Below are 11,777 nucleotides of genomic sequence, written 5' to 3' on the forward strand. Positions count from 1 at the left end.
GGAAGCAGCACAGAATTGCGGCGGGCTCCCTGCGGAGGAGGGAGAGTCTGCCTGTGCAGCGTGCACATTGCAAACTGCCCCCAATAGCCCCTCGCTGGAAATGGGGGGACTGTGGGCCACGTGGTGCCGGAACTACATTTCCCATGATCCTCCTGCAGAGCATGGGGGAGCGGAAAGGTCACTTCCTGCAGGGAACGCGGAAAGCAGCGCGCACGTGACCCGCCGCCCCGGCCCTTCCCAGGAGCGGGCCGATCTCCGGCCGGGCTGCTGTCGAGGTAGGCGCCGCGCTGCCGGGCTAACTCGCCTGTCGGGGAGGTTGGTTTGCCCGGCCCGGGGTCACTTGGCAATGCAGGATTCGCTCTCTCCGATCCCGCCAGGGAGAGAAATGGGGCAGGCTTGCAACCCTCGCTCTCTCTATTGGGCCTCCCTGGAGCTCGGTCCCAGGCAGCATGAGACCGGGAACAATCGCTCCTCGGGAAGGGCAGTGGCAGCAGTAGTGAGCTAACAGCCTCCAGGTTTAAAGGAGGGGTGGTGGGGTGCGGAGGAGAGGGTATTCTTAGCGAGCGATCTTGCTTTGCAAGGATCCCTTTCTTGGCTGGAAAAAGTCAGGGGGTGGGAGGGCTAGAGGCCTTCTCTTTCACAGTAGGTGGCCGAGGGAATTGATATTTCTGCTGGGGTGGGGCGGGCTTTCTTGACTTTAGTGCATTGGATGTGTGAGTTTGTGAGGAATAACACACAGTGCTGTGGCACTCTCTGATCTGTGGTTGCTAAGCATTTTACAATGCAGTGTAAGACTCAGTATCCCTGTCTTACAGATGGAGAAACTGAGGCCCAAAGTCATACAGCAAGTCAGTGGCAGAGCCAGGCACAGAACCTAGATTTCCTCACTTCGTTGTTCTAGCCTGTGAACCATGTGGCACCCCAGAACACTGGATAGATAATATATTATTTCATTGTATAAAATGTAAGTTCTAACCCCTTCCATCCCAGTGGATCCTAAAGACCTTTCTAGACTGAGACAAATTATTCTGGTACTGGGCTGGCTAAGGACACTATGGCAATGCTTCCTTTTATAGAAAGGTGCCATGGCAACTTAAAGTGGCAGACAGCTGCCTCTTAAAAATATAAAAGCCTCGTGGAGGCACTGCAGTGCCACTCTTGGTGACAACACTCTGCAGTGTAGAAAAGGCCTACGAATGTAAAGGCACAGACAAATGCATGGAATAATTACTTGCCCTAGACCTGTTAAGAAAGTTGCATCTTAAGCTAATCAGAAGTGTTTCCAATTAATCCACAGAACTACAGCAGATCCTTTCACACACTTTATTAAAATAAATGCATCACCCACAAGCCATAAATAAAACATCAATAGCATCACAGCAAGTCATCCACAGGAGCAAGAGCAAAAAAAAAAAAAGAAAAAAGGAGGGGAGGGGAATAGAACTAGTGATATTGGTTATTCCCATGAGCATAGAAGATTCCTGTAGGTTATTTTCATTATATCCACTTTGAGCAGCTTCTGAAACAATAGTCTCCTCAAGGAGAAGCTCTGCAGGTCTTGCTAATAGGCAGGCAACTGGCGTGCAACTGATGCATTTCAATGCAAATATTCAGGAAGCTGGCAGGTAACGCTGTTTTCTACCACAATCAGCCTCCTTTGTCTAGAAGTACAAATGAAATTTTAGAGTCAACTTGACTTATTCAGGATCTCTAGAAGGAACAAACAGTTAAGAATGATGCAATGTGCCTGCGCAGAGCAGGTAGATCTTTGATTGGCACTAAGGGATGGATAGTCCTGTGGATGGGGGGCTGAAGAGACTCCAGATAACTATGAAGGAAAGGAGCTCTTCCTGGGAATGAGGCCATTTGCCAGGTCACAGCGCACCCCCCAGCGCAGGGCAGATCTCTTCTTTTCTGTAGGCACCAGGTAGTTGTTGGGGACATAGATGTGTTGAGACCTGGTTGGGAGGTCGGGCTTGTAGAGCATCTGTTCCCGAATGCCCCAGCGTAATTCCTTCCTGTGATCCTCCCCTGGTATCCGGAATGACTCCCAGTCCCGCTTATACTCAAAGTACCGGGCTACCCGGTCAATCTTCCCACGATTACGGCCTTGCTGCTCTAATCTTGGTGGAATGAAGGATTTTGGTTGTCCAGCCATAATCAAGTCTTGTTCATAAACTGGAGAGCCCTGACCATGGCAATCCCTAGGAAGAAATGGGGGGTCTCCATGAGAGCCACTGCGACGAGGAAGATCCAAGTAAAACTTTCCATGGGAACTGTGGTTCGGCTCGCTTTCCACCTCTGATGCAGTGTCTTCCTGGTAGGGGTGTAGATGGAGCAGTCTCTGTCTCAGGTCTGAGATCTCAGGTTCACTTTCAGCACTGGTTTCTGGTTCACTGGTGACGGATTCATCAGACACATGTACCTCTCCATCAGGCATCCGCCTCAGAACTTTCCTCTTCATCACTGGCTTCCTGGGTTCCCTAGGTCTCTCTGAGAGGGTCTCTGGTTGCATGCTGTGTTCTGCCTGGTGGTGCCGCATCAGCAGATGAAGAGATGGCCTGATCCCAGAAGTCACAGATGCTTTACTATAGGGGTCATACTGGGTTGGAGCATAGGTTCCTCTCAGGCTATCTCCATCTCCTTGCTCTACACAAAGTTGGGTGAGGGCCATAGCGGCTGCTGCCATCCGCTCTTTATGGTTCATAGTGGCCCATCTGTACCGATCTGGTCCTATCGGTGCCTCCATGATTTCATCTAGGCTGGATTGATTGTCACTTATTCTGCAAGAATAAATTGTAATTAAGTTCTTAGTACATCTGAACTGACTGAGATACAAAAGATACTTAGCACAAAAAAAAAAATATGGAGTCCTTGTGGTGCCTTAAAGACTAACAAGTTTATTTGGGCATAAGCTTTCCCAAATAAATTTTTTAGTCTCTAAGGTGCCACAAGGACTCTCTTTTTTTTGGCTGATACAGACGAACATGACTACCACTGAAACGATACTTAGTGAACATTAAAATCAGACTCTAGACCACTTACCAGTGACCATCTGAATGCTAAAAAGGGATTTAAACAAATGAGTAAGCGCTAGTGAAACTGAAAAGAGTAGTGCAATCAGAATCCTTTATGGATCCCCAAATTTACCCCTCACTTTGAATAATACTTCCCTACAGATGCTTTTATATGTCAGATGCAAATAGCTACCTATTGTGTAGTCATGCCCTAATGTCCCTTTTGAAGCAAATATTAGAATTGTGCCATATAAGAATTTGCAGTGGTATTCAAACAGCAAAGGGGTAATATCTTAGTCATCCTAGCACAAGGGACAGTTACTAAGGTAATAGCTAAGTATGAGGCAGAATACTTTGGTTTTGTCTAAAGCATTAGTAACATTTTCTAGCGTGATTCTGCCTTGTGTGAGCAAGAACAGTTATTAAACAACTATTTACTAGCTGTGCTGACTCCAAGGGGGCACCCTAGAAATGTTTTACTAGCACAGATAATGGAAAGGCCTACCCCAGGAGGTCATCTTGATACCAGAGTCTTACCTAAGGCAAAGCTGGAGACTGCAGTTGAATTGCATACTACAAGACTTCAGTCCACAGTAGAAGCCAAGCTGGGGAACATTTAGGCTGAGATTTTCAAAGTCACCTTGCGGATCTGGATACCTAATTTCACATTAATTCTAAGAGCAAGTGGGTTCTGAATCCATTAGACAGCTTTGAAAACTTGAGCTTTAATAGTTAATGTCATCTTTCCTTCAAAATAGCTTCTTTTGACACAACAGATGGTTCCGTAAGATTAACAACAGACATTAACAAGTTGTCTCACATGCTGATGCTAGTAGATATGGGGGCTTTTGAAAATGAGGAGTGTTGCTTGGCAGCTCTGTACAGATCCCCAAAAGACTACATGAAAGCTTGGTATAGATGTGACTGGGCCTATGCAGTAGATCTGATGTTATAACAGTAAATGGAATGAGGGACATAAGATTAGAAGCATTGAAAGGATTAATTGCACTGAATAAGGAAAAGCTGTCACAGCTAAGCCCTGCCGGCCATATGCTAGGTCAGAACATGGGAAATGTAGGGCACTGAGGCATGTTAGAAAGCCAAAGCCAGTATGTGAAGTAAATTCTCAGATGGGTAAACACCAGAGGCAGATTTATACTAAATCTAACAGGAAGTAAAGAGACACTCAGATTTGCTTATCTCCTTACTCTCCTTCTGCAGACACCTAGGAGCTACCAACGTCTCCCAACTGGGATAATTCACAGAAATTCTCAGTATGGCAGAAATGGGTGTGGAGAAAGATAAAGGAGAGGGACTACTGAAGAGGGTGCAGGAACTGGAGGAAGAAGTGAAGAGACTGCAAGAGAAACTCTTGGAGGGCAAGGAGGGCGCAGACATAAAAAGCAACCTTTCCGCACTGGGGAAAACTAAGAAACGCCAGCAGCGGCCATTTGATTTTAGTGCCTATGGCCGGAGACATGTGGCACTGAAGATCGCCTACCTGGGCTGGGGTTACCAGGGCTTTGCCAGCCAGGAGAACACCAGCAACACCATTGAAGAAAAACTGTTTGAGGCGCTAAGCAAGACCCGGCTGGTAGACAATAGGCAGACATCCAATTATCATCGCTGTGGACGGACAGACAAGGGAGTCAGTGCATTTGGACAGGTCAGTGCCTGAGGCTGCAGGTTCTCCCAGCTCTTGCAGATATGAGAGATTCTGCCTTAAGTATGCTGTGAAATCTAGGTGGAGGGTGTACTGTCCTTTAGGAGAATTCAACAGGCTTCATGACAAAGCCAGTGTCAAGCACAGGGGATAAAAACATTGGACCAATCTAAAAAGATACTAATTTTTCCCTCTGATCTGAAAACGAACATGGTAAGAAGCAGTCCTAGTATGTAAAAGGACACTCTGCAGAGAAAGCCCATAGTTAACTTTGTGCTCAGCAATGCATTTAGTCAACAATTCACAATGGACATGAATGATGGAAGACACATAAGGCTTATCTACCTGGAGAAGCTATTGTGAAATAAGGGAGGGTGTGACTTTAAAGTGCAGTGCTCTTCTGTACTAACTCCCTGCATGGACACTCACTCAGCACAAAGGCACTCTTATTGTGGAATAAGTGTCCACACAAGAAGCAACGGCAGAATAGCTGTTCTCGGCTATTTCCCCATGTAGACAAGCCATTAGCGTGAAACTTAGAACAACCAATGCTAAGCAAAATTACAACTGCACCAAGTATCTCAAACAGTCATTAACACATGTTGACTTGGTTACATTTCTATTCCTTTAAAAAAAACAAAAAACCCTCTTGAAACTAATCAGAATGGTGTCCAGTTGACTTACGTCTTGTCTACATGCTGCCTTTGTACTGGTTAACTACTATGGTTAGGAGTGTGGGATTTTTACCTAACTAGTAAACTCAGCATAACCCCTAGTGTGGAGGCAATTTTACCAGTATAGCTATTCCACTAGAGAAGGCGAGTAAGCACCTTTAAACTGATATGATTACCTGAACGCTGGGAGGACTGTGCCACTTTAACAATATTGGTATAGCTAACAGTGCAACTGTATTTAGACAAGGCTTTAGCCCCACTGTACGCTTCAGTCAGAACAGGACAGGATACTGTCATGTCAATGGGTAAAAGCCCCACTTCTGCCAGTGGTTTGAACCCAGACCTTCTCGATAAGGGCCAAAAGTAGTTGTTGTTTGCATGTAGACTAGCCACAATCTACCAATAAGTTGATCTGATGCCAATGCCTAGTGCAGGGGCAGGCAAAGTTTTTGGCCTGAGGGCCGCATGGGGTTTTGTAAATTGTATGGAGGGCCAGTTAGGGGAGGGGATTGTGGCCCGCCCCCCCCCCGGCGGGACTCCTGCCTCATCCAACCCCCCCTCCCCCCATTCCCTGACAGCACCTCTGGGACCCCTGCCCCATCCACCCCCCCCCACTCCCTGTCTCCTGACTGCCCCCGGACCCCCGCTGCCCCATCCAACCCCTCCTCTCATTCCTGAAAGCCCCCCTCCCCCGGGACTCCTGCCCCATCCAACCATCCCTGTCCCCTGACTACCCCCTGCTGCCATCCAACCCCTCTCCTTCCTGACTGCCCCCGGGACCCCTGCCCCCATTCAACCCTGTCTCCTCCCCCCGCCCTCCAACCTTCCCTGCCCTCTATCCAACCCCCTCTGCTCCCTGCCCCCTTACCACGCTGCCTGGAGCACCAGTGACTGGCAGCGCTACAGCCGCACCGCCTGGCTGGAGCTGGGCCATGCTGCCGCCACCACACAGTACAGAGCACCAGGTCATGCCGGGCTCTGCAGCTGCTCTGCCCCAGGAGCTCACAGCCCTGCCGCCCAGAGCATTGCGCTGGCAGCGGATCGAGCGAGCTGAGGCTGTGTGGGAGGGGGGACAGCAGGGGAGGGGCCAGGGGCTAGCCTCCTAGGCCAGGAGCTCAGGGGCCGGGCAGGACGGTCCTGCGGGCCGTAGCGTGCCCACTCCTGGCCCAGTGGCACCACAAATATAAAACAGCACAAATTGGCACCCTTGTTGAGGTTAAGGAGTGAGTTAACCATGAACTGAGCTAAGTTGCCATCTGAGAGTGTGTTTCCTCCAAGTCAAGGTGGAAAGCACTCCAAGATACTGATATATTCCATGGATTACTAGGACTTTGAGGGCTGTTAGTCTATCACCAAATCAATAACTGTGCAGCAAACTGTTAGCTCACGCCAACCACCTCCAGCAGCTGCAGCTATACACTTCAATAGGGACCACTGCTAGGTCTGGTTATTAAAGCACACCAGAGGATCAGTGTCTCTTCCAGAGATCTTGAATTTGTTTATTTTAAAAGTGAGTAATTGGAAGCTTGCTTTGCCTATCTTGAGGGAGTCAGAGTGTAATCCTCTTTTTCCAATCCTACAGGTGATTTCCCTGGACCTTCGCTCAAACCTTTCAGAGGGAAAGAAAGTGAATGGTCATGAGGGTGGCTTGGAAGACAAAACCAGTAGCCCTGCCAATGAAATCCGCTACACCCATATCCTAAATCGGGTGCTCCCGCCTGACATACGCGTGTTGGCCTGGGCCCCTGTAGAACCCAGCTTCAGTGCTAGATTCAGCTGCCTCAAGAGGACCTATCGCTATTTTTTCCCTCGTGCAGATTTAGATGTGGCCCTCATGAATGCGGCGGCACAGAAATACGTGGGGACCCATGACTTCCGGAACTTGTGCAAGATGGATGTAGCCAATGGCGTGACAAACTTCCAAAGGACTATTCTCACAGCACAGGTGCAGCTGGTGGATAGAAGAGGGGAAACTGGCCTACAGGACCCTTTCCAACTGTACCAGTTTGAAGTCACAGGCCAGGCATTCCTCTATCATCAAGTCCGTTGCATGATGGCAATCCTCTTGCTCATTGGACAGAGGATGGAGAATCCAGAGATTATTGATGAGCTATTGAATGTAGAGAAGAACCCTCGAAAACCACAGTACAGGCAAGAATTACCAAGACACATCCTCAGAATTTTACCTCATTATGCATCTTAGTCCCTGTTTCTGAATCTAGTGCCCCTGCCACGCTTCCTATCAACATCCAAGCAGCCTGTCACTATCAAGCCTAGAGTGATATGGAAGACAGTGCTTCCAGTGGCAGCCTGCTACTTAACATACCCTCTTAATCTTCAAAACATGCACTTGAGAAACTACTTTTCCTGTTGCCTCAGTGTTTAAGCTTTGGCTCTTCAGGCAAGGAACATTAAATTCTTGATGGGTCTTATTCCTTAGGACCTAGTAAAAATGTAAGCATTGCTCATAGGTTCAAGGAGCTGCTGACTTGACAGCTCTTATACAAGATAGCAGTGAGCTAGGCATTGTCTTTTCCACTGAAATCAGTGCCCTCACATTGGATCTGCCGTCTTGTGTTCTAGGTTTTTCCCAAGTCACTGCATCATTTTGTTTTAACTTCCTGCTGCCTGTGCACGGGTAGGTAATGTCTCCTCCTTTCCTCTCTGCAGCATGGCAGTGGAATTTCCTCTGGTTCTGTATGACTGCGAGTTTGAAAATATCCAGTGGCTCTACGACCAAGAAGTTCAGGAGTTTAATGTTACTCATCTACAGCAACTCTGGGCCAATCATGCAGTCAAAACTCACATGTTATATAACATGTTACAGGGGCTGGACTCCGCTGTCATACCCACAGGGGCAGGTAGGAAAATTGTTCTGAGAGTATGCCTAACAAATCAAAGTCATGTAGGGATAAAGGCTAATTCCTGAAATGAGTAGCCTGGGTTGTTTGAGATATTCTAGCATCTGACTTTTTTGTATGTTACAGGCCCAGAGAAGAACAGAATGGTCCTCTGGAGAGAGTTGGAGCCCCCAGTCCACAACCAGGTCAGCAGTTTCATCGAGGGGGTGAAGGCCCGCACTTACAAACCTTTGCTGGCTCGTCCCAAGTGCGAAGGTTTGGAGTCCCGGATCAATCACTTTGTTCGCAGGGGACGTATTGAGCTGCCACACTGCAGGGAGAAAGAGACCGGGGCAGACAAAGAGGAGCACCTGGAAACAAAGAGAGGCCACAGTGACGCTGCAGAAAAAGATAGTGAGGTTCCAGGACAAGCTGCCAAGCGAGTCTGCGTGGACACAGAGTCCAAGAGCTCTAAATGAGACCTTGCCACCTGATAGCAGAAGCAGGACTATCTTTCGGTGATGGGGTGGAAGTGGTCCCCTAGGATTTTAGGAAAGGAAACATTTTGGGGGTGGGAGGAAGGGCACAGAGGAGAGGAATCCCTTTAACGGTGCAATTCTGCACCTACTTTTTTTAAATATTTGGACAGCCCCCTGGAAATGAATAACTGTTGTACGATAATATAGTGCAGTGGTTCTCAAAACAGGTCCATGAAACATGCTGGGCATATGGTACTTGTTTTGCCTCCTTTTTACCAGCTGCTAAAATGCATTAAAAGTAGCTAATATTACTTTTCCATGCAAGCAATTGCTGTATTTGCCACAGGAATATCATGTGATTAAATGGAAGAGGTGATGCCCCACGTAACTGAGGACAAGTGGTTGAGACAGTATTAGTGTGATCCAGACTAGGAAAGTGAGAACTCCTACTCTAAGGGGGGGTAAGCTGCTACCTTACCTCCAGACTACACTGTTTAAGTGTGCAGGGCACTAGCGCGAGAACCACCATTATTTCCTTTCATGCTGCACTTTCTGCTTAAGCACTTTGCACATGGAAGAGTTGCAGAGAGAACCAGCTAGCACCCTGGCCAGGGTCCCTTTTCAGCCAGCTCCCTGAGTAAAGTGCTGTCTCAGCAACTGCTGCCAGGCTCCTGTTGGCCACCCAGAGTGCATTCTGGTGGATAGTACCCAAAAGGTGGAAAGTATGGCAGGTTTCAGGATGCGTAAGTGCTTTGGAGGAACCCATGAATTTTTGTAGGTTCCTTCCCCTTCATTCCTGCAGGCTTTATTTAGTTGAAGGTGAGATACTTGGAGGCTACTATGGCCACAGCTCTGTGGAAGTGTAAATGCTGTGGGTAACAGTGCTGGTTATGGAGACTACCTCCAGGCACCTTAAAAGTGTCAGCATGAAACTAGGGAGCAAGGGAGTTTGAAAGAAAGTTAACTAAAATAATCATGTCAGAAATAATCCGCTTTTTCTGGAAACAAGGAGGATACAATTTCAGATGAAACACTTGTCCCAATTACAAATACGGTGTGGGCTGGTGGCAGGAAAGGCAGAGAAGGCTGGAGAAATTATTTTGGAAGGGAAGAGCCTGTACTGCAGGAGAATTGAAAGGCAATAGTAGAACGGCCATGTCAGGATGTGGCAATGTCTTAATTTCTGAACCAGATCATTAAACACTTTTCAGTTTTAAACTAGAGATTGACTAATTTGGCAATCAGATGAATTTTACTAGTTGTTTCAAATGCTTTATTTTTTTCCCTATGAAGGAAACAAGCACCTTCATGACATTGTAATTAAACTACAATTTTAGATGAGATGCACTGGAAGGAAATTGATGCGACTTTAAAGAAAGTTCTGCCCACAATCCCAAAGGAGTGAGCCACACTAATAACGAGTGAAAAGTATAATACCTGGTATTGGGGAAAGTACCTACCACAGGCCCTCAACCCTGTCTTTAAAGGAATTTAGGCACCAATCCTCTAAGCAGTCTTGCAACTGCTTCCCTTCTTACACACACACACACACAAACTAGCATTGACATCAATAGGACTATGTTCATTTGAACTATGGCTTCTTCCTCAACTACCTCAATCCTGCCCTAGGAATACCAGCATCCTAGTATAGAGAGAGACTTGATTTCTCTGCATTGGACTTCTTTACATAAGTCCACTTGTGAAGCAGTCCTACCCAGGAATGTGACTATGCCTTGAAACTACTCCAGCACTATGGGGGTTTGTTGAAAAGCTATGTTTCATAACTCCTATGATTCTAGGGCTACAGCCTGCTAGATTCAATCACAGCATGTGAGACCATTTTAAGGAGTGGAATGTCACGTATACAGGAAAGTATAACTAAATATTTGAAAGTTTGAGGATGCAGCAGTGGTTGAGTCTGAAACTACATGTTCAGCAGTGCAAATCGGTCAGGGAGAACAGTGCATGTTTTACCCCAAACCCCACCCTTTCAGATGGTTTATTTCAGTACTGTCAATGCATAAAGTGAGCTATAAAAGACAAAACAGCTTATGCACTCTAAACTTATATGGCAAAAAATGTCCAGCAAATAAATGGCAGAAGCCACACATTTGGCTCCATTCACACCCCTCTAAAAACTGCCCTGGATTTATGGGGACAAGTGGTTCTAACCTTCCTGAGCTAGTTTAATTACCCTAAGAAGCCAAGACCTTTGTTTTAGGTTTCATAAGAAGGCAGTAGGACAGTCAGCACCCTGCTGGAGCGATGGTTCAGAATCATCTGAGGTCCCGTCTACACTACGATGTCAGCGGTGCCGGGGGAGTTAGAACATCGCTTGCCAGGGTCCAGACTGGTGCTATACCTGAGAGAGTGCAGTGAAACAAAGAGGCTCAGTCTCACCTGTATCAAAAGACCCTCCTACGTTTTAACCTTGTCAGGGGAGGAGGTTCTACCACTTCCCCTGCTGTAAAGGATCTGACACGGCAGGTAAGAGCTGAGACTCTGACGGGACTAGAATCACCAGCACCACGCAGGAGTGACCCCCCCTCAGCCCCGGGCTGAAATCTGGGGAGCGGTGGGCGGGGGCCACCTCGCGCGCCGCCGCCCAGGGGAGCAGCAGCGTCGCCCCACGAGCCTTGTTCTAGCAGCCGGCGCGCAGCCAAGGGGGGAGCGGGGCAGACGCGTTCCAGTCCCGCCTCCCCCAGGGCCCTGCCCGTAGGCGAGTCGCCGTCCCGGGCCCTGCGCAGCGGGCGGGGCGCGTAGTTCCGATCCCCCTCCCCCACCCGTACCTGGCCCGTGCCCGAGAAACTCCGGTCCCGTCCGCACCCAGCGACCGTTACCGGCTCCTGCCCACTCCCAACGGCCGTCTCCGCCGCCGTTTAAATCGCGGGGCGGGACTTCCCCAGAGGCCGCAAAATCCACCGTTCCTATTGGACCGTCCTCTGCTACAGTCCGCCTACCGCCGCCGCATGCTTGGCTTTCATTGGGCGTTTAGCCTCAAAATTCCACCCCCGGCTTTTCTCCGGCCATTGGGTGCCGTGCTGGTGGCCCCGCCTCCTCCGCACTGCATCGCAATCTCATTGGGGGCTATCGAGATCACCTCG

General features: G+C 48.4%; 2 protein-coding genes across 9 annotated transcripts; one reads left to right on the forward strand and one right to left on the reverse strand.

Annotated features, from left to right (window-relative positions):
* Positions 1-166: 166 nt before the first annotated feature.
* On the forward strand, positions 167-9,891 carry PUS3 (pseudouridine synthase 3). 2 transcript variants are annotated; one of them, XM_039496307.1, is made up of 6 exons: positions 167-275; positions 816-964; positions 4,239-4,683; positions 6,937-7,505; positions 8,025-8,215; positions 8,342-9,891. In XM_039496307.1, exons 3-6 carry the CDS (start codon positions 4,294-4,296, stop codon positions 8,671-8,673), a joined length of 1,482 nt encoding a protein of 493 aa, XP_039352241.1. In that variant the 5' UTR covers positions 167-275; positions 816-964; positions 4,239-4,293; the 3' UTR covers positions 8,674-9,891. The 2 variants fall into 2 exon arrangements, with proteins under 2 accessions (XP_039352241.1, XP_039352240.1); XM_039496306.1 differs by lacking the exon at positions 816-964 and having other exon boundaries at positions 171-275.
* Positions 1,309-11,644, reverse strand: HYLS1 (HYLS1 centriolar and ciliogenesis associated). Of its 7 annotated transcripts, none has more exons than XM_039496314.1 (3): positions 11,463-11,614; positions 10,884-11,035; positions 1,309-2,783 (listed from the first exon to the last, which is right to left on the reverse strand). In XM_039496314.1, the coding sequence occupies exon 3, from the start codon at positions 2,747-2,749 to the stop codon at positions 1,829-1,831; it is 921 nt and encodes a 306-aa protein (XP_039352248.1). In that variant the 5' UTR covers positions 2,750-2,783; positions 10,884-11,035; positions 11,463-11,614; the 3' UTR covers positions 1,309-1,828. The 7 variants fall into 7 exon arrangements, with proteins under 7 accessions (XP_039352248.1, XP_039352250.1, XP_039352249.1 ...); XM_039496316.1 differs by having other exon boundaries at positions 10,868-11,035; XM_039496315.1 differs by having other exon boundaries at positions 10,846-11,035.
* Positions 11,645-11,777: the final 133 nt, after the last annotated feature.

This window comes from Mauremys reevesii, linkage group 12 (genome assembly GCF_016161935.1).
Source record: "Mauremys reevesii isolate NIE-2019 linkage group 12, ASM1616193v1, whole genome shotgun sequence".
NCBI classification, from domain to species: domain Eukaryota; kingdom Metazoa; phylum Chordata; order Testudines; family Geoemydidae; genus Mauremys; species Mauremys reevesii.

What these genes read in the sequence shown, in the direction of transcription:
- PUS3 (XM_039496307.1), top strand. Translation starts at nt 4,294, where the DNA reads ATGGCAGAAATGGGTGTGGAGAAAGATAAAGGAGAGGGACTACTGAAG. An exon ending in CCTCGAAAACCACAGTACAG is followed by an intron (nt 7,506 to 8,024) that starts GCAAGAATTACC and finishes TCCTCTCTGCAG; the next exon opens with CATGGCAGTGGAATTTCCTC. An exon ending in TGTCATACCCACAGGGGCAG is followed by an intron (nt 8,216 to 8,341) that starts GTAGGAAAATTG and finishes TGTATGTTACAG; the next exon opens with GCCCAGAGAAGAACAGAATG.
- HYLS1 (XM_039496317.1), bottom strand. Translation starts at nt 2,749, where the DNA reads ATGGAGGCACCGATAGGACCAGATCGGTACAGATGGGCCACTATGAAC.